The sequence below is a fragment of the Nicotiana attenuata genome, unplaced genomic scaffold (genome assembly GCF_001879085.1).
Source record: "Nicotiana attenuata strain UT unplaced genomic scaffold, NIATTr2, whole genome shotgun sequence".
Classification (NCBI taxonomy): domain Eukaryota; kingdom Viridiplantae; phylum Streptophyta; class Magnoliopsida; order Solanales; family Solanaceae; genus Nicotiana; species Nicotiana attenuata.
Genome location: NW_017670249.1, coordinates 1,653,521 through 1,675,450, shown reverse-complemented (window position 1 = coordinate 1,675,450; position 21,930 = coordinate 1,653,521). Strand labels below are relative to the sequence as shown.

Genomic DNA, 21,930 nt, shown 5'->3' with positions numbered 1-21,930 from the left:
TTGGCTTATTGATTCAAGCTACAATAATCTAGAATATGAAATTAAAGTGAGGCGAAGGCCAAGCTAAAACAAGTTATTGGTGCTAATTTTACTAGATATATATAGGGCAATCAGTATACAAATTTATACACTATGAAGTTGGTTTCATCTTATGGCCATATTCAATGGCACAAGTGGATATCCAATGGTAAATAGCATATTTGCTCCTGTTCTTTGGAGTTCAAGATACATTCTTACCGATCCCTTATTTGTCCATTAAGTTAGTTTTCCGACTAAAGGTAACAAAAAAAATATCTACATCATAATATGTGAAATGAAGAACCATTAAGCAACTATATTACTATTGGCACCCCAAACTAGTATTACTAAGAACACCAATTTTAATTACTGTAGTGTAAGGACGATGATAATGTTATAGATGCTTCGTGTTAACATGATTCTATGTTAGAATATAACATTGAACGCATCTAATATCATAGCACATTAAGCCAAAGTTGAAAACATGAGATAAGAATCGAGCATGAAACTTGTAGCAAATGAACCTGCGACAATCTACTTAGAGCATATTATATAAGATAGTAATATAATAATAATTTTTATGTTGGAACTAGAAACAAGTAACGATTCAGTCATCCAAGAGTGCAATTGTGATATGAAAAAAAAATTAGTAGAAATTAATGAGGTTTGTGAAGAAAATATATACACTTGCTTTATACATCAAGAAGTACAAATAGTTGTGTATGTGTTCATCTTCAATGACATTTGAACCAATAGTTCCATGACCAAATATGATCAGAATTTTGTGATTCTTGATTTCATGGACTCCTTGTTTTGTTTACTATCACATCAGAAGAAAAAACCAGTTTTTTACCCAAAGCATTGACCTAAAATTAACCAAAACCCCAAAAGACTCCAAAAAACTCATTGATCAGACCACTTGCTATTCAAAATTAAAAATCTCTCAGATTTCTAATCCAAAAAATATAAATAAATACTCTTCAGAAAGCTTACAAAATTTTCTATCTAGTAAAAAAAATCTGCTCTAAATCCATCAAGTATAGCTCAATTTTTGCCTAGATCAATTGAGCAAAAAAACACAACTCAAGCAACCAAAACAAGCTTTCTTGTTTCAATCCGAATCCCTGTCTTAGTCACCTACCGTTACGATCCGTTGATGAAATTAAATCCAACGGTTTATATTTAAAATTCGCCTAAACTATGAATCCGCGTCAAAAGGCTATCGACCAATCAGCTCTCAGAATTCTGGATATGAGCTACTTCACCCTTACTATATATGGTCTTCTCAATTTCATCAACAAATTCATACCTGCAAAAAAGAAAAAGAAATCCCATTAATTTCTACAGATATAGATCTGTATTTCCCCATTTCCAATTCTCTTATAAACCCTAACCCGAATCCGATTTTGTGCTAAGAGATGGCAACTGAAGAACCACTTGTGGTTACCGAGGTTGTACCTGAACCGGTGGTGGTGGAAGCTGAGCCGGCCAAGGAAGAGAACACTCCGGCTGCGGAGCCCGATGAACCAAAGAAAGAGAAGGAGATTGAGGCTAAAAAACCAGCTGCTCCGAGGAAGAGAAATCCTCCTACTCATCCTTCGTACTTTGAGGTATAATTCGTTAACTAAATTGTTCAAATTGTTAAGGAAATGTTGAATTTTGGTAATTAGGACTGTATCCGTGCAAATGAAACGAAATGAAAATTGAAGATTCGTATCGATTGAGCTGCAGTAGTTGTTATGTAGATGATTAGTGAAAATTGAGGATCTGTATGGAATGATCAAGCTATAGTTGTTATAGTCGAATTAATTTGTTAATTTGCCTAATTTTGCAGATGATTAAGGATGCGATTGTAACACTGAAGGATAAAACTGGATCGAGCCAGCACGCGGTCACAAAGTTCATCGAAGATAAGCAGAAGAATCTTCCATCAAATTTCAGGAAACTGTTGCTTGTTCAATTGAAAAAGCTTGTGGCTTCTGGTAAGCTTGTTAAGGTTAAGAGTTCGTACAAACTTCCAGCTGCACGATCTGCATCTCCAAAGGCTGCCGCTACTGCGCCGGCGAAGAAGAAGCCGGCAGCTAAGCCGAAAGCAACAAAGGCAAAACCGAAGCCAAAACCTAAGACTGTTGCCCCAAAGGCAAAAACTGCTACTAAACCAAAGTCAAAGCCAAAGGCGAAGGCGAAGGCGAAGCTTGTTGCTAAAGCTAAGCCTGCTGTGAAGCCTAAGGCGGCAGCTGTAGCGAAGCCGAAAGCTGTTGAAAAGCCTAAAACTCCTGTTAAAACTAAGGCATCGGCTAAGCCAAAGGCGAAAGAGAAGCCAGCTAAGGTAGCCAGGACTGCTACAAGGAGTACTCCGTCAAGGAAAGCTGCGCCGAAGCCGGTGGCGAAAAAGGCTCCGGTGAAGAAGGCGGCACCTGCTGCTAAGAGTGTTAAAGCTAAGACGGCAAAGTCGCCGGCGAAGAGGGCATCTGCTAGAAAGGGGAGGAAGTAATAGATAGGGGTAGGATTGTAAATTACTGGATCTTTGTGGGTGGTTTGTATTTGCGCCCGATATAAAGAATCGTATTTTAACTTTCAGTTGTATTTTCTATTTTTAATTTTGATCTTATAATAATCCTTTTAATATCTGAATTTATGCTGTTCAGTACACTTTATTAGATGACAGTCTTGTTACAGCTTATGCACACTAGTATTATATTTTCAGCAACCCTCCATTTAATTTCTGGCCATTTTTTTTAGTGTTGTAGCTAGCAAAACGCGTCTCTTACACGCCAGCAAGTTTAGTGTGAAATTATTAATACACATCTAAATTCCAATTTCCAACTTGATTGAATTGAACAAAGATTTGTAACCACATGCCCTGAATGAAGTAGGTTAGTTACATTTAATTCACATGGAGTTTATCCATTTCAAGCTAAAGCTCAACTAATTGCAATATCAAATACAAGAAGAATGGCAAATTCAGCAATTTCAGATAGAACATAAACAAATTTGGACAAAGTTTTTTAATTTTAGTAAGATTCATCTTTTTTTTTTTTCCAATAATAGATTCATCTCTTAGTTATACTTATACATAATTTTAAATATGAAAAAATTATAATTAAACAGTTGGAGGAATTGACGGCTAAATCGAAAATAAATTTAAATAATTTATCCCTCGTTCTTCAATTTGTTCATAATTGTAAAGAAAAATGAAGAGAGCCATTGTTATATTACAAGCATACTAGTGTCAAACATAGTAAAATGTTGTTATAAAGGAAATATATTAAATATATTACTATAACATAACATAAAAATCAGTTCCGAAAAAAATATGACTTTTATAATAAATGATTGTTATATATCTATATTTTTATAAAGATGTATGACAATACCAGTCTAAATATTTAATTTACATGTTTTAATGACATAAGATATGCAACAATATTTGTATAACAAAAATGAAGGCTTTCGCAAACCAAAAGATTGTAATAGTAGAATTTTCCCGTGCATTGGTGGCCCAAAATATGAATACAGCAAGTATAGGGACTAGGGGGGAAATTATCCAAAAGATGGCGAGACTACTCCTCAATAAAACCTAGTGACAGTCTACGTCCCGCCCGCTTGCTTTCATAACCTTTCCCAGCTCCCGCTCTTCCTTTGATTTTGGAACCTCTTCATTCAATGTAAGTAAAATTCTAACAACTTTTATCTCACATTTTTGCTTAATTTCTGCTCAATTTGATAATTCGATTTTAATTCGTTGTTGATATCTTACTTTTTCGTTGATTTTTCGCTTCATTAGTTTTTCCATTTTTTATCGAGTGTATAAGCCTGGGTATGTGTTTATACGTGCGTGTTTGAGAACTTGGGTTTTGTTTTAGCTTTTCCGCAAGTGATGCTTCGAAGCTGCCGGTTCGTCACTATGATTTTAACATAATTGAAGTGAAGGATGTACTGAATTATGGAGGGTTATAGATGTGGGAACTCTAAGCTATTAGGGTTTGTTACCTTTTACTTACTGCTTTCTTTTTTAACTTGGTATTACAATGTAATTTGAAAACAGAAACAATATACTCCCTCCATCCCTATTTTGTTTGATAGTCGAGAAATCCTTGAGGGCCAATGGCACATATTTGGAACTCTGTGGATAATGGGCCAGAGGCTTTTCTCTGAAGCTGGATTTTAACAGCAAAAAAACATTTTTCCTCTCTCTCCATCTCAATTTTTAGGGGGTTAAAACAATTTTTTTCTACTATGTTTATCTCTTATATAATTTGATTAACCATTTTATCTAGTTTTTTCTCTCTCCATCTCAACTTTTTGGGAGTTAAACAATTTTTCCCTACTACTATATTATTTCGAAACATCTCTTATATATTTTGAGTATTATGTTAAACTGTGATTTATAGTACCTTTTATGTAGTTTTTACATTTGAGAGTTCGTTTAGAAAAAATAAGAAATCAAGTCCGAGCTCACACCTACAATTAGATGCTTCACCCTCAGTATTTTGATCCTATCATTCTATTTGGAATTGGAGGAGTATAATTATCCATTTAGAGTTTTGAGGCTGGTCATTGGTTCCTTGGCCAATACTTTGGGGAGGGGGGAAGGGATTGTGGGAAACCCCCCTATTCCAAGGTATTTATTCTTAAAAAAGGATTCCTAGAGCAGCCTGGCATGTTAGAGAGTTTCCTGAGCATGCGTAACAATCATGCATGCAACGGACAATGATTAGCAGGTTCCCCTTAATATACTTTTTCAGAGTATGGTATCAGCATGAAATTGAAGTTATTGGTTATTCTCTGAGCTTCCTCAGCAAACTAACTATTACTTGCTCTCTTGTTGGCCCCAACTTCTCCATTTTTTAAAGGCTTCTATTTTCTACAATTCTGCAATTATGATCTTTTGGAATCAAAAAGATAAACTATTATCTCTTGTTAGCTTTTGGACATATCTATTTCCCTCTTTTGGCTATGTTCTAATAGCTGATTTTGGTTTTCTCTTGTAGCAAATGGCTGATGAAAGTTGTCAGGAATATGACCTTGGTAATGTGTACGACACAGACAATGTGCATGGGGCAGAGGATGCACATAACATGGATAATATTCAAGAAACGGACAATGTGCATGAGAGCAGCTTGCCTTCAGAAGAGGTACAAGTTGAGTCCCTTCAGGGACATGAGATAAAATTGGAACCAGAAGAGGTACAAATTGCGTCCCTTGGGGGAGATCCGATAAAATTAGAGGCAGAAGAGGTACAAGATGCGTCCCTTCAGGGGAATCCAATAAAATTGGAATCAGAAGAGGTAAAAGTTGCTGAAAACGGTTCAGGAGGTGGTGAGGAAAAAAGATGGCCTGGTTGGCCTGGAGAAAATGTCTTTAGAATGTTAGTTCCTTCCAAGAAGGTTGGTGGCATCATTGGCCGCAAAGGAGAGTATATAAAAAAAACTTGCGAAGAAACAAAAGCTCGCATTAAGGTCCTTGATGGTCTTCCTGGGTCTACAGAAAGAGCTGTGAGTTGATGATATATCTTGTTATTTTGAAAATTTTAGGATTACATAACTATGTTGAGTGCTATTGTATAAATATCATGTTATGCACTTGTGATAATGTGACTCTATTGCTTTGAATATTTCAACTGATGGAGATGGATCAACACCCAAAGGTGTGGTCTACTAGTTAATGAAGTTGGGGTAGACCATGGCATACCAGGGTTCAAATCCTTGCAGATCAAAAGCGCTAGGTCATTTCTTATCTATCTAAGCATTGTTGGATAGTGTTATTCCATATTTGTGTTGGTGGGAGATAACATGTACTCGATGGATTAGTCGATGTGTAGGCAAGCTGGCCCGAGTACATGGAGTTTCATTGTTCTAGCAAGCTGCTCTAAGTATGCTATATTTAGCTCATTCCATGACCTAAACCTTCCGTAATTCTTTAGATTTTAGATGTTATTGGGGCCTACTTAAATGTCTATTAAATAAAAAATGGTATAAGAGTGATCAATCTTACATGATATCTTCATTAAAGGTTAAAAAGAATTGTAATAAAAATTGAAAGGGAACTGTTAGAAATAAGTTGATAAATGATAAAACTAATGAATCTTGTAAGAAGTATAACTAACTTGCTGAATGTGGGTAAAAATCAATCCATCAAATAACCACAAAAATCTGAGGGAGTTTCTTTATCATCATAACCAACATGAGTGTATGCAGGTTCTTGCCCGTATAAGGCAACATTTCTATCAAAGTGGCTTATACTAGAAGAACCAAAGATCCAGGCTGCAGCCATCAGCATTGAGCATTACAAGTGCTGGAAGTCCTTCTGACAATCTGTCAGAATTACCTTATCCGGACATCAGTACCCAGAAGATTGCATTATGTCTGGTAACTTCAAAACTTGGTCGGTTGGTATCTTACCAGAAGGTTTTAAGCTCCATAAAGGAGGAAGTATTATATAGAAAACAATTTGAAGTACATAATTTCCACAATAAAACATCCGATACTATAAACTAGTGTCTACATACTGGATAATTTACAACAAACTATGGGAAAAAAAGAATTATCAACTAAGATTCTAATGTTTTAATTAATGAAACTTGCCTGAAATCTGCTAGCAGCTTTATATTCTAACCGACTATCTCCACTGAGATCCAACAATTCCTCTGTTTTCTAAGGGAGGTACTGCAAAATGGTTTTTAATAAGATATGACATTTAATCTTTATAGAGAAGTCTTACAAATACTACTTAAAAGGCTTAAAGAGGTATGCTAATGAGTTTGCATATTTATAGGCACTCTTCAGTTGTATAAAAGTGGACACTTGTTCATACAGACATAAGAATCAAGCGAATAAAGATTGACCTTGATTGATAGATAGGTAAAACTTTTTGTAATTAATGGTATTCCCACACTTAGATCATGAATTCACTTGCTACATTAAAGTTTTAGTTGGATAATAGCTGAGCTTGGGCCATCAAATGTCTATTAAAAAGAAGTTGATATTCCTATAAGGATTTAGGCTGTGGTAGTAAAAAAACAAAAGTATTGCTGTATTCATAAGTGGATCCTTACATTATGCCCTACGTAATAGCGGACTTTTAATGGGCATGTATCATGAATAAGGTACAGACAATGTCACTGCATCCTTTGCCAAGGGATGATAAATTATCTCGTAACAGCTGTTCCACTTTCAATCTATTCTCATGCTTGTTTGTATCTGCAAGCTTTTGCTAATTCACTTGTCTGTCTTGGTATTTTGTCTTTCACACGTCCAGTCTACTTATGTGCATATCTTTTGACAGAGTAAATGCACCGATTCTGCATTCGGTTTAATTTACTACAATTCTAATCCAAGCCGAAACATTCTAGGCACTAGCTTATGTTTGACATGGTCTGAGTGGTTGGAAGTTATATGTTCATATGTAACTCTCTTTTGTGCTGGCCATGAATTGTTCATTCTTTTCAATTGCAGGTGATGATATCTGCGAAGGAAGAGCCTAGCCTCTCTATTCCACCTGCTATGGATGGCCTTTTGAAGGTCCATAAGCGGATTATTGACGTGGATCATGACTCCACCAATACTCCTTCTGGTGCTGGGAAACCAGTTTCTTCTAGACTACTTGTGGCTGCTACACAGGCTGCTATCTTGATTGGAAAGCAGGGTGCAACCGTTAAGTCTATTCAAGACGAATCTCATTGCACTATTCGAATTCTTGGAGGAGGTGATTCTTTCTTTAATCTCAAAATCTTTTCTTTTATTGTTTCCTTGAGAAGTCATAGATCTTCTGTTGCTTGCAGTCCTAAACAACCCTGTAATGCTGTAAAATCTGTATAGCATTGCATTGCCACCAAACAAGTTCTTGATATAGCATAAGCATGGGGTTTCATCTTAGTCTTATTCTTGTAATGATGTGGTGGGCAAAGCCCAAAAAGGCTGGCTAGGCCATAGATATGTTACGTTATGAAGCTAGAAGGGCAGTGCAATATGGGTAAATAGGGTCAAGAATGAGAAAGGGATTGGTTATAGACTCTTAGCACTCTAGAAGTGAAATGTCCAAGTTTGGACATATTCATGCTTTTCCCTAGATTATGCATGTGCTGCTTTACTAATAGATTGCTGTGTACTTCATCAAAGGTTTGCAGATAAACTCTGTATGCTTAGTAAACATGTTGATATGGGAATAAGGCATATGGATTCGACAGCTTTTCTCCAACCATTTCTGATATTACAAAATGCTGAAATGACTGTCTATTCATGAGCGCATTTCTCGGTTAAAACTCCTTTACCATATACCCTTCTTCAAAACTGCTCGACATATGAAATTATGTTTCTGTAACTCGCTATAGTGGTATCATTGAGAACTAACTTTAGCTGTCCATATGTCCTATATTTGGATTTTGCTAAAGAATTTTGTTTAGGTTAGGCTTCCAACCATCTATATTTGTTAAATACAATAGTGCTTTTGGATTCAATTTATACCTTGGCTCCTAGGAGGACTTCATAGAAATTCTTGCGCAGACTACCTTTTTGTTATATGATACTTTGAAGTTTGAATCTATTTTAAAATGTGGAGCTGATGGGTACAGTGGATCAAAGGGCTTTAGTTAGTATTTGCTACTGTTTGGCCTTTTAATCTGCTATCATTGAGTGACTTTATACAAACAACAACAACAACATACACACTATAATCCCACAAGTGGACAAGTGGGGTCTGGGGAGGGTAATGTGTATGCAGACCGTACCCCTACCTGGAGAGGTAGAGAGGCTGTTTTCGATAGACCCTCGGGGGGGGGGGGGGAGAAGACAGATGAAGGAGACAAAAGACGATAAGTAAAAAGAGGAGATCAGGAAACAACAATTTCCGGTAAAAGGAAGAAAGAGTAGCATCAAATAATAATAATCAGGGAGCAACAATTTCCAGTAGCAATTTACAAAAACCGAAGAGTGACTTTATCCGATACTTAAATATACTTTGTTGGAGATTATAATGGAAGGCATATTGATTTATCAGTTCTTTAAATGTGGATGAGCTCTGATACGGAAGATTATGATTTCTGGATTGGGGTGTCCAACACAGAAGGCATAAAGTTTGACAATATCTCTGACGCAAAGTATAGGCGTTTTGTATACTTGAACAGTTTTACATCTTTATTAATTTGCCAGGTTCAAGTTTACGGGGCTACATGTACTCAAATTTGATGATCTATGGGGCTTTTACTGACTTTCCTGGCAGTTCTCTTTTTCAATCGCTGGTATGGTCATACTTATAAAAAAAATGCCGCTATGGTCATTTAGCATATAAATCCATCACTAAATCAAAAGAGTTAATATCATAAAATCCCCTAAACTATCACGTTTTTGTCAGTTTCCTGCTTAAACTATCTGGTATCCCCAATACCCCCATAAATTATATTTTCCTTCATATTGAAACATCCTCGTTATATTTCTGGCAAACCGTGTGTAATAACTTACTTTTGCGCGCTTGATGACTGAAAAATCAATCCAAAGGTCCCCCACCTAATAGCATGTAACGGCTAATTAAACATTTCTTCCTCATTTATTCACTTTCTTCCTCTTTTTTTCACCATTTCCCCCCATTTTTTTTTCTCCATTCTTCTTCATTTCTCCATCTGGTGCCATCTAAAATTTCCCCTCTTGTTATTACTAGATCTTTTTTTTTTCTTTCTCATTTTATTCTTCTTTCATTTATTACCCGAATTTATTTGTAAGAAGAAACACTCATTAAACAACTCACAAAAAGATTTAATTTTTCTGGTAAAATTGACTTGAAGTTACCCAACAATTTTAGACAATAATTTTGCAACAAAGAAGTTAGTTTTTAAAGATTTAGTAGGTGTGCATAGCTATCTTCTTCAAATCAACTCGAAGTTTTACCAATAATCTTCACTCAGTCAGAACTCCAATAAACCCTAGATTTTTCAGCAAACCCTAGTTTTTAATCTCCAATCTTGAACAAAAACAAAATAAGACTGAGCAATCGAGAGTTATTGGGGGAAATCAAGGTTACAACGAAGCTTAATGGAAAAAATCGCTACGGAGAGGTGTAGTATCCATCACCAAAAGAGAGGAGAGAAAAGGAGTATTGACAGAAATTTTTTTATCCTACCTTTCATTTTTGTTTCTAATTGGGTGAATATTTATCCCTCTAATAATACTTGATTATTATTTAAAATAACTAATTAAGTCAATTTTTAGATTAGGCTAATTAACCCGACACGTGGATTGCCACATGGCAAATATTTTTGATAATTTGGAGCGTGTAGCACACACACAATCAGAAATATAACGAGGGTGTGTTAATATGAAGGAGAATATAGTTTAGGGGGTTTTGGGGGACACAAGTTTAAGCATGAAACTGAAAAAAACGTGATAGTTTAGGGGAGTTTTAGGGTATTAACTCGATTCAAAATGATCCACACATTTGTATCTTGAAAACCAGTCATCATATTGTAACTCTCTGTAGTAGGACACCTCCTCCATCCCATATCACCCAAATAAGAGCGGAAACTTTTAGATATCGAAATTCCTCTCCATGTTTGCCCCTTCCAGAAAAGGAAAAGACAGTGTGTGTATCTCCCTCTAGATATATTGTATTATCTCTCAAGGAAAGCAAGCACTCTGGAAGGAAGTGTAACTAATTAATTCGGGGTCCTCACTTGGTTTAGTTTCCTTTTCAAGTTATGATTTTTTTTTGAAACATATAACAATCAATGAAAGACCCACTTTGGACTTTCCAAAAGCTCACAAGCTGAATATTTTGCTGCTTTGTGACTTGAAAATGGTAACGTGTGTCGTGTGCTTTTTTGAAGTTCTTATTGTCTTTATTTTGATCTATGCAATCCATTCTGTCCTCATGGAACTTTAATTTGGTGTTTGATTACATCTTTTGTTCAGAGCATCTCCCCATTTTTGCCCTGCCTGATGATAGTATCGTTGAGATACAAGGGGAGCCAGCAGGCGTGCATAAAGCAGTTGAAATGATTGCAACTCATCTGAGGAAATTTTTAGTTGATCGCAGTGTAATTGGAGTATTTGAGAAACTTGTAAGTATACTATTGGTTATAAAGAATTTAAGATCTTATGCGACATTTCATTAGAGAATCATTTCATATTTCTTCTGCTCAGATGCAAATGCCAAATGCTCGTGCACACCAGCATATGCCCCCGCCTGGGCCTACCGAACCTTGGGGTCCACCTCCATCCAGTTTTCCCATGAGTGCTGGGGGACCTGGATTTGGAGCCAACCCCCAGTATATGCCGCCACCACGGCAATTTGACAATTATTTTCCACGAGTGGACAGGCCTCTAGATATGCAACCTCATCCGGGCGCCCTTTACGGCAGAGATGCTTCAGTGGGATCTCATGCAAATGTGCAACCACAACAATCCATAGTTTCAAAGGTGCACTTTCTCCTCCTTTAATCTGTTGAATAGAAAATTCTGATTGACAAATCCGATGAACTCAGTACAATAGGGAAGGAGGATTCTGGCGCTGATATTGAATTGCACAAAATATGCTACCTAAGATTAGCATGTATATCAGCTTAGATATGTTGCATCTGATTAGAATCTGGCACCCTTTAGTAGTATCTTTTGTTGATTATAACGATTTGTGTTTCTTTTGGTTCATTTTGTACATTCCTCCAATAACGAGTTCTTCTGCTCCTTGTTTTTTAAACTTTTTCTCCTTAAAGGTCACACAAAACATCCAAATTCCTTTGTCATATGCTGATGCTGTTATTGGGGCTTCTGGTTCGAATATTAGTTATATTCGTCGGACAAGTGGTGCAACTATTGCAGTGCAGGAAACAAGGGGTGTTCCTGGTGAGATGACTGTTGAGATAAATGGTTCTGCATCACAAGTCCAAACAGCACAGCAATTAATTCAGGTATTATTTTCTGATCATTTTTATTATTGAGCTTCAATTGACATTTAGAATTAGCCAATGTTCTTGTGATTCTGTGTGGATGTGTGGTAGTGATTAACAAATTGGTTACTGCATTTCTGCTTGCTCTTTCATTGAGTCTAGTAGTTCGGCGATTTCTGGCCCTATGCTACAGATGTAGATATGCTCTCGATGTGTTCATTTGAAGAAATTTTTGATTAACACGGATACACTGATGCGTATTCCTCTGTAAGGTAGAAAGTTCCTTCTCGGCATGGAAAAGCTGGCATGTTTGATGTGGTTGATTAGTGCAAATACCATTGGGTGCAGTTTGCTCCTTGATATATAACTTAGATGTATCTACACTGGAATTTTGCATCTTCTATGCGTTTGCTTTTTTTCTTTTTCTTTTTTGCTTTTGGGTTAATAACCGAGAAATCCCCGATGCTAAGTGGCACAATATTGGAAACTCAGTGGATAATGCGCTCGGCCCTTTAACATTCTCCACATAAATATCAGGCTTTTGTGTCTACGACATGATAACCTGTGACACGTGCTTAACCCACACATCACACGTCGTGCTCTGACAACTAGACCCAAAGCCCTTGCAGAAAAGAGGTTTGCTTCTGCCACACTAATTCTGCTTTCCTTCATGGAGGCATGTGGTAAGTGGACTGATATAGTTGGTGTACCCTTCCCTATTTCCACTTTTCTAGTATTAAACAATTTCATGTTTCCGTTCTCAAAAAAATGAAACAGGATATGACAAACACCAACAACTTTCTTATTTTTTTATGAACATTATTTAGTTAAATATTCCTGCCTAAAATGTTCGGCCGATTCATAACACAATGTTCAATGTGGACTCTGAGCAGCAGTTAAATAATTGAGCATATTTATTTTGATATTAGTGTCCACCCGTTAATGAGATTCAGCTGTAATTAGTGGGAACGTGGCTTTCACTATAATATTCTGTTTGTGGTCTAAGGAGAGTGTGATCTTGTTTGCAATGCACTATCAAGTTATGAAAACAATTAAGGAGACAAAAGGTTAAATTATTATTGAAATGCTGTGGTTATACTGAGATGTCTAGATGCATATTATTCTGACGACCTTAATTCCTTATGGTGCAGAATTCCATCGCCGACGCTACCAACTCAATGCAGAATGCTGCTGGACCACCTTCCCAAGGTTATAATCCTTATCCTTCTCAGGTTCCTGTGTACCCTTCACAGTCTAGTGCCACTGGTCATGCTGGCCAGGCGCCAGCTGCAGATTATGGTTCGGTTTATGGAGGCAGCTACGGTTATTAAAGGATATATCCAGCTCAAACAAGTCATGCCTGCTATTACAAGAGCTACGAGTCTTCAGCTACTGGGAAATTTTAGCTTTAGTTAGCTGTATCATGATTTCTAGTCTAGTTGAGAAATGAATTGCTGGTTTGCCTTCTAGCAACCTTTTTGTCCTATTTAATTTCACTGTTTGACCAATATAACTAGTGAAATTAAATTAAAAACTATTTGCAGGCGCTTCTCTGGCAATTATTTTGTGGTTTGCAAGTTAGATTTCACAGGCTTGATCCTTGTCAGAGAATTGATGAATGCTGAATGTATATCTTGATTCTTGAATGCTCTTTGGTTTTGCTCGTGTCTTCGCTCTATGCTCGGTTTTGACAAGAAAAATGGTAAATGATCACTTGTTTCTTGAATGACGCAAAAGCTTAACGTCTTCAAGATTCAAAGAGTCAAAATTACCAAGGATTCTTATCCGAATATCTGTTAGCTGATTTTGCTATTTTTGCGTCACTTTTTGGGCATTTACCAAAATAAACATGAATGCTTAATCATATGTTTCCTTACCAGTCCTTTATATATCATGAACATCATGGATGTACCAAAAACTACCTAAGCATTATGGTCTGCTTCTCAAATGCTCAAAGTGATGTTTTTTTTTCCTTCTTCCAGAAGCCTAGATATGAAGTGCATCCTTTACTAAAACCTGCATTGTTAACTGCATCTTCAATCAGTTCAAAACAACTCACCACAGAACAGAAGCCACGCGAAGTGCAACAAATTAATTTAACATTGTTATATGGGAAATAAATTAAAGTTAAAATTTATATGGGAAAATATTTTTCTTCTTATAAAATAACAATGTCTAGTTTCCCAATTTAGCTAACAAGTATATATTGTTATTATTTAGATGTGAATTATTCATCACTTTCATAAATCAGCTTTGTAAGTCATCATTATATGATGTACTCTTATCGTTTGACTAAAAAGGAGTGAAGTTCCCCACACTAAAACCAACACAGAATTGAACCATCCATTCCAACTAACAAATACGAGCACATCCAATATGTGAAAATAAAAGCTGAAAAATCCAATACAGGAAAAATCTCTGATCTTCTCTCTTTTTTCTCCCAGAATGATGACAAAGGCTAATAACGTCGATTAACAGTTATGTTCATCATCTGTAAGCATCATCTTTCCATGTTGTATAGATGGGTTCAACTCTCAAAAGGGATACATCGTCATTCCTGGCGACTTTCAGTTAGTGTTAATTGTCGAGTGACAACCCCGCTGTTTGGCCAGAAAAAATAGTCCATAAGATCGCCAGCAAGCAATACCACTTTTCTCAACAATGAACTCCCTTGAACTCTTCTTAGCCTTAAATGTGCTTTCACTCGTGCTCTATATCTGGAGCCAACTGGAATTTCCTCTGATTTTGTTAGAAGGGGGCAGATTCTAATGATTACTGTTACACTCAACTTGGCCGGTAGCTTGATCAACTTATTTAAAGAGATATATCTGGCCTGAAATTTTGCTCCTTATCTACCTCTTCAAGCCGTATGACAACTTTTTCAGCCACCTCGCCATATACTTGAGAGATTACAGAATCAGGCTTTGACATAACAATGGGAACACCTTCATCCGAACCACTTCTGATCTCTACCTCAAGTGGTATCTACACAAGGGAAAAGCACAAATACTAAAACAATATATACACACACACACAAAAAAAAAAAATTGTACGTTGGAAAAAAGTTGTCAACTATCTAGTTGTATCTCAATAAAATGCATAAAGATTGTGTCAACAGGAAAGAAATAGCCACAAAAGACGGAACTCAGAAGAAACAGAGGAAATTTATAGGACCATTTAATTGAAATTTTTTCTAGAAGTGCGTGCCTACAGCATGTTTTTTTGGGCATAATTCAAATAGAGACGTGTACAAGAATTTTGGTTTTTTTTTTTTTGGGGGGGGGGGGGGGGGGAACCTAATAGTAATGGCCATGAGTGTGTATTCAAAGGAGAAATGGTGACATACCTCACCAAGAAATTTCAGACCCATCTCCTCAGCTGTTTTACGAGCTCCTCCTTGACCAAATATATAGGATGCTTCATTGCATTTTGGGCACTTAAAGTAGCTCATATTCTCCAAAATTCCCAATATCTGTGGTAAGTAAAACTGTTTAGTTATAACTATATCATAGAAGAACGAAGCTATAGTATGCTTCTGCATGATATCTCAATGTACCGTATTCTGATACTTTTGTACTGCTATGTCAAGTTGGTAACAAGAATTAAGGAAATGGAATTTTCTGAATCCAGCTTCAACTACTAATGGTAGTCTAACAGATTATCAACATCCTAAATGATTGTGCTCGGTTTTTTATTAGATTCCTTTCTGTTATCCAATTTTTCCCCCTTGTGTGGAAGGGGAGTCTTGTGGTAGGTTCATGGTATCAGTCTTGACATACAACAAAATTCACTTAGGTGTTCTCTTTGACCATGGCGAAGGTGGAGCTCCAAACAGATGAAAATTGTAAATCCCTGCAGTCTTAACAAAATTCCAGTCTACATATGTCTGTATGCATGCGCAGATCGGGGGGGGGGGGGGGGGTATTATTCCATGAAGCGAGAAAATAATGAAGATTTTGACTTCTGACAAAATTGAACATTCATCTGATCTAGAGGGAGTCATTCATCAACTAGATAAAGGTAACATTTTTTTAAATCTCTATGAATAGATTCGTCATCACCAAGATGAAGAGGAGTGTAAAGCACTAATAGTATATATGCCAGTAGATCCTAATATCAAACACAAAGGTAGTGATTTTACAAATTAAGAAAATAATTTCCAAGTTGAAATGTTCGTTGTTTTTTGCATTATTGGGTTGATGGATATTCAATCACTAACTCACTATTTATGACGGATATATCTTTTAATCCTACATTCCTACTCTCCTTTTTTTTGTATGGGAGAGTATAGAATGTTAAACTCAGACCTTTAAAAAAGGTAGTACTTCTACTAAGAATAGGCTCATAAACAACAAGCTCAGTAAAGATCATACCGGAACATTAACTTTGGAGAACATTTTAACCCCTCTGCGAGCATCCACTAAAGCAACATCTTGAGGAGTCGAAACAATCAACCCTCCTGCCAGCATAGTCAAGTGCTTAGAATGATATCGTGCAGAAAAATAGTATTACATAAATTCTCACCATAATTAATCCTGGAGAGAGTGCCTGAGAACAGAAGTAATTCGAGAACACAGCGCTGTTATCCTATAACGACTTGAGATTTTAAGCAAATATTGTCCGGAGAGCACGGGTGTCTAAGAATAGACAACTGAATATTCTAAATTATAGCTTCGTGCTTCTAGTAAATATTCTCAAATTGGACGATATTGATGCTAACTTTCAAACAGATATGCAGCTGGAATTTACTCAAACAAGAAAATAGAAGTAAATCGTAAATCTGACCTTCGTTGTATAAATTGTTAAACTCAATCTTATTAGAACCCATATGATAATGCATTATACGAGCCTAAATTTCACTCAATCCGATCGAAAGCCCAACCCGAGATGCAAATCCTCAATTGCCAGACTCAACATTTGGAATCTAAGTGGTTGTGAAATAGCAGCGGCGTTCTGATTAGACCATCAGTCATTTAACATAATGAATGATATTTACTTGTGTGCCTGAAGATATGGATATCTTCGTTTTTCTTTTCATCAGTACGCAGTAAGTTTATGTTTTGGGCTTTTTGACACGAAATTAAACATGATGCAATAGCTTCATTCATGGCATATTTCCATAGTCCAAATTCTTTTAAAAGTAAGTACTTCCAAACAATTTTGAGATACCTGATAATTGTAGCCTCTGGGAAATAGATATCTGTGTATCACCCGTACCAGGAGGCATATCTATCACAAGAACATCTAGGATACCCCAATCAACTCCCCTTGTCAACTGTTCAAGGGCTTTCATTACCTACAAGTTTACATTTGGGTCTAAATGGATTTAGATGATTGAATTCTACCTCCTCAGAATGTCTCATCAAGCATTAAAATCTTAGTTCTCTTTAACCGTAAATGTGCTACATCCTTATATTAGTCATTATTTTGTAGGCAGAAGCATACCATAGGCCCTCTCCACACAATTGCTTCCCTTTCGTCTACAAGAGATCCAATCGATATACACTTAACTCCATAGCTTTCAATTGGAATCATCTTCCTATCTGCCCAAATAACATGATAAGCAAGTAAGAGTCGAAAGAAGTACAAAAAATAAAGCAATAATAACACTACTATCTTAGAGGATAGGGCATGTTGATACTAAAATAAGCTGAAGAACTGCTCAGCAGTTAAAAAAATTAAGGCACTTAAAGCATCACCATTGCTCAGTTCCGGCTTTCCCTGGAGTCTCATCATCAAAGGAATTGAAGGCCCATATATATCCGCGTCCAGCAACCCAACTTTAAGTTGACACCTTTTGGCAAGTGAAACAGCCAAATTAACTGCAAACCAAACATCGTCATTGGTCAGCAAACAAATTGCTGGGAAGCAAATTAAAATCATCACCCAAAGCTAAATATACTAATCCAAATTCACGGTACATTGTATATCTGGAACTTTATTTAATGCACAAAATTATTACTCCTAGTAAATTGAGTATCAAGAACCATAAGAAAGAAAAGAATGATTCTACTCTTCCAACAACAACAACAAAAAACCCGGTGTAATCCCGCGAGTGGGGCCGAGGGAGGATAGTATGTACGCAGACCTCACCCTACCTTGAGAAGATAGAGAAGGATGATTCTACTCTTCCACCATCAAATATCTCAAGCACCCAGTTCGAATGCAATATGATACACAAAAATCTATTTTTTTATTTTCAATTAGCTCAAATTGTTAGAGGTGCGTGCAAGCTTCCCGGACCCCAACGTTACCAAAAAAGTAAAACTTTAGCTCATTACTTCTTTTTCCTCTTCCAATTTTCAGTTCAATATTTCAAAGTTTATGCTATCATGAGCTGAATTGGTCTAGTTCAATTAGCAACTTTTGGCATCACAATACTAAGTATACTACCAGCAAAAAGAAAAGGAAGGCATAATTCAACTAAATTATCAATCAATCAACTACAGTTTAATCCCAATTAAACTATTCTATATTTTAGAAAACCCAACAGAGAGAATAGAAGTAGTAGTACCAGCGGTAGTGGACTTGCCAACTCCACCTTTACCAGAAGCAACTGCTATTATATCTTTAATCCCTTCAATCTTTAGGCTTTTTTGGGTATCGGGATTTCTAGCATTTTGCATAGAAAATTCCCTCACCCCTCCAATCTGCAAAAAAATAAAAAATAAAAATTATATCAAACTATCAATTTCTGGGTTTAGAAAAAATGAGAACTTTGAAAAAGTTGCTATTACAGATCACTTACACTGAAATGTTTGAAGAAACGCTTCATTATCAAACTTGTGTCGGATATTGAAGAAAATGAAACCCTAGGAAAGAAAGAGATTTAAAACCTTTGTTTAGTTATTTGTTTTGGTGACGAAATGAGTGAAATTCTTTTAGATTAGAGTTCAAATTCCAGACGTGAGAAAAAAAATACTCTCATAAAATATTCTCTCATAGGCATAGGTTTTTGATAGAAAATATATATACCTCAATTTTGGCTCCATTTTTTCGTTTCTCTTCTTCTTCTTCTTTTGCTTTATTTATTTATTTGGTTTTTTGGACGAAATGGGAAAAAGAAATGTAGAAGAGGAAATGTTTGCAATTAGAACACATTAACTCAAATGAAGTTATAATTATTAAACTAGTTACTAATTTAATTTTAGAAGAATTAAGCTAAATAGCCGCGTACTCGCCGCTTAAATTAAAAATAGTTGGCTGATGTATAATATATGTGTAATGGTATATAATTAATATATAGATGGTGCAACTGCCTATTTCTAGGATGGTTCCAACTTCCACGCTGCTAATCTAACGACTACTCTATTTTGCACTTTTTACGTGTGATGAATTGAAGGACTACCGAATTAATGAATTATGTAACTTTATTCATGTAAAATAGATGATGTAATAAAAATTATGTATTTGAAGCATGAAAATTACCTTTATAGCATTCACATTTATTTTCAATGGTGTGAGGTTATGTTGTAGAGTAAATTGTAGTGTACATAGTTCCACATGAATGTAACATTGATATATACACTATGCTGCTAGCTACAAAAAATTTAAATTGTTTGGACAACATTTGAAATAAAGTTCTTTTGAACAAAATATGAGAAAGAAAATTATATACACTTTTTTTCCTATTAACAAAATATCTTCTTTTTCTTCGCTCTTACCGAACCGATACAGAAATAGGTATACTTCTTTTAATCAATCTAACCATTATCTATTATTATTATTGTAATTATTATTATTATTATTATTATCATTATTATTCTTATTGTTTTATTACTAATATAGAATTGTGAAGACTCTAACTAAAGTCGAAACCTTTTTGCCCTTCAAATGCATTTTTGACATTAACATTTATACATAATAACTAATCATCTAATTGTGGAAGTTGAAAAACATATTCAGTATCTGATAATAATACGAAATAAAAAATATATTTTAACAACTATTTATTAGCATGACACTTAGACTACCTTAATCTTCTAATCCGTACAACTTATAATTTAAATAAGATTTCTAATCTAGTCCCACAATACATAACTGCAATAGTTACTGTTCAATCCCACTCAAATCAGCTATACAAAATGCGTTCAAATATATTTTGTGAGAGTTTATTGCTCAAACAAAAGTTTTCAAAATATGAGACTACTAATTGATAAATTAGTATATCTTGTTGCACAATATTTGTTACAATCCATATTCGCGTATGTCAGTTCACGCCGTAAGTTAGTCGACGTAAATCCGAGAAGAGATTATCTTTGAGATGATAAGAAGTTAATCCTATTGGTCTTAAACGATACAAGGGTGTATAAGAGTGGTTAACAAGTATTAGAAGTTAAACGAATCAAGGATGTTGTAACCCGTATTTTCGGGTAAAACTAGAGGTGCTTGATATTCCCAAGAGATCTTGTTTTAAGGTATTTGAATAATAGAATATCCGTATCATAAGTCTTGAAGTCAAACGAGTTATGAAACAAAAGTCGACAAAAGTTATCGCAAATTACGTTCACAATTTTTACTTAAACTTTAGGTCAAATGTTACTAAGCTTTTCTCCCAATTTACTTGGAATTACGGGGTGATCTACCCACCAAATTGAATATCCATGAGTCCAGTTTCCAACGCATTAAACCGTTCATCGATACGATCTCGGAGTAGAGAGATATTAGCGTTTTCACGAGACCGTGCCAAGCAGCTCTCTATGGGGCCCACATAGGCGGTTGAGACATATGGATATATATAAGACACCTCAACCCTGTTTTAAGTCATTCTTTTTCAGTATATTCAGACCTTAGAACCCTAAAAACACTCTCTCAAAGGGCAAACAACACAAATCAAGTGTTAAGAATACCGTGGCGCTAGTAATTTTCTTGTTCTTCTTGTTGTTGCTGATTTTTGTGTTTTTTCAGCTCGTGTGGTAGGTTTCTTTAAGTGGTTTATGTTAAATAAAATACTCCCTCAAGTTTTTAATATCAACCCCAGGTGATTTCAAGTTCTAAAGTGATTATAGTGCCGAAAAACTCTAATTGATTGCTAGTTTCGCTTCCTTGTTCTTGTGGCAGCATTAAAGGGATATTCCGTGGTCAATTAAGGTCAAATTGGAGTTGTTCTTTCTTTTTAAAGGTAAGGCACCTCTTACTCTACATGTATTTAAGATTATCCAAGTTACGGCTAAGTCGTTGAAGCTAGAAGTTGTGAGATATCTATCGAAAGGCTTGTTAGTAATGTTGTTGGTTGGTGACTGTTTTGGGAGGTTCAATATGATTATTATTGATGTTGTTTGGTGATTTTTTTAACTTGTGGGAAGTCATATAAATAGGGGAGGTGCTGTCCGTTTCATCGTAAATAGGTTGCGATCAATACATAATAGTTACGACGCTTAAACGATAACAATAATGTCATTTATCTTATTGTAGACTAAGGAGTCGTGATATTTGCATAGCTTGAGGTTGTGAAGTACATACAAGGTATGTGGGTCTATCCCTTTTCTCTTTTGCACGAATCCAATTGTATATAATATAATGAACGAGCTTCCAAAGAAATTCCACTCTTAGAAGTTAGCAGTACTTACATTGCTTCCTTTCTTATGGAACAATTGATGTTGATGTTGCTTCTCTTATTCTTATGTTGTTGTTGGTACTTCCTAATTCTTATAAGATTCATGATGAAGAGTTAGTCCTAATAACGTGTATGAAGGATATCGACCTTACGTCACTCCGAAAGTTTCAGAATATGATTCCAATGAGTCCAAGATGTATTATATATATGTATCTATTTTACTCTACCGAGCCACGTTATATAATCGGCCGGGTACTGAAACTTATTGTGCAACCATTTATCAGTTGGATTTTACCGAACTCCACGTGGCCTGGTACGATTCTATCGAGCCTTATGATGGTCGGGTACGTTTTTACCGAGCCTATTACGGCCGGGTACGATATGATGATGATGATGCCCACCGTGGCGTATGTTTTAAAAGTTCGTATGTGTGTGCGTGCGTGTGTGTATATATATATATATATATATATATATATATATA

General features: G+C 35.8%; 3 protein-coding genes across 3 annotated transcripts; 2 read left to right on the top strand and 1 right to left on the bottom strand.

Annotated features, from left to right (window-relative positions):
* Positions 1–1,310: 1,310 nt before the first annotated feature.
* LOC109236658 (histone H1-like) lies at positions 1,311–2,678 on the top strand. The gene is made up of 2 exons (XM_019402854.1): positions 1,311–1,628; positions 1,853–2,678. Exons 1-2 carry the CDS (start codon positions 1,437–1,439, stop codon positions 2,510–2,512), a joined length of 852 nt encoding a protein of 283 aa, XP_019258399.1. The 5' UTR covers positions 1,311–1,436; the 3' UTR covers positions 2,513–2,678.
* Positions 2,679–3,583: 905 nt separating this feature from the next.
* On the top strand, positions 3,584–13,558 carry LOC109236657 (flowering locus K homology domain-like). The gene is made up of 7 exons (XM_019402853.1): positions 3,584–3,686; positions 5,013–5,516; positions 7,476–7,725; positions 10,920–11,068; positions 11,151–11,426; positions 11,720–11,914; positions 13,045–13,558. Exons 2-7 carry the CDS (start codon positions 5,016–5,018, stop codon positions 13,222–13,224), a joined length of 1,551 nt encoding a protein of 516 aa, XP_019258398.1. The 5' UTR covers positions 3,584–3,686; positions 5,013–5,015; the 3' UTR covers positions 13,225–13,558.
* A 653-nt stretch (positions 13,559–14,211) lies between these two features.
* LOC109236656 (iron-sulfur protein NUBPL) lies at positions 14,212–18,949 on the bottom strand. Its single transcript, XM_019402851.1, has 9 exons — positions 18,869–18,949; positions 18,642–18,705; positions 18,408–18,543; positions 17,593–17,715; positions 17,339–17,436; positions 17,063–17,189; positions 16,267–16,352; positions 15,240–15,365; positions 14,212–14,878 (listed from the first exon to the last, which is right to left on the bottom strand). Exons 1-9 carry the CDS (start codon positions 18,883–18,885, stop codon positions 14,708–14,710), a joined length of 948 nt encoding a protein of 315 aa, XP_019258396.1. The 5' UTR covers positions 18,886–18,949; the 3' UTR covers positions 14,212–14,707.
* Between the last annotated feature and the right edge of the window lie 2,981 nt (positions 18,950–21,930).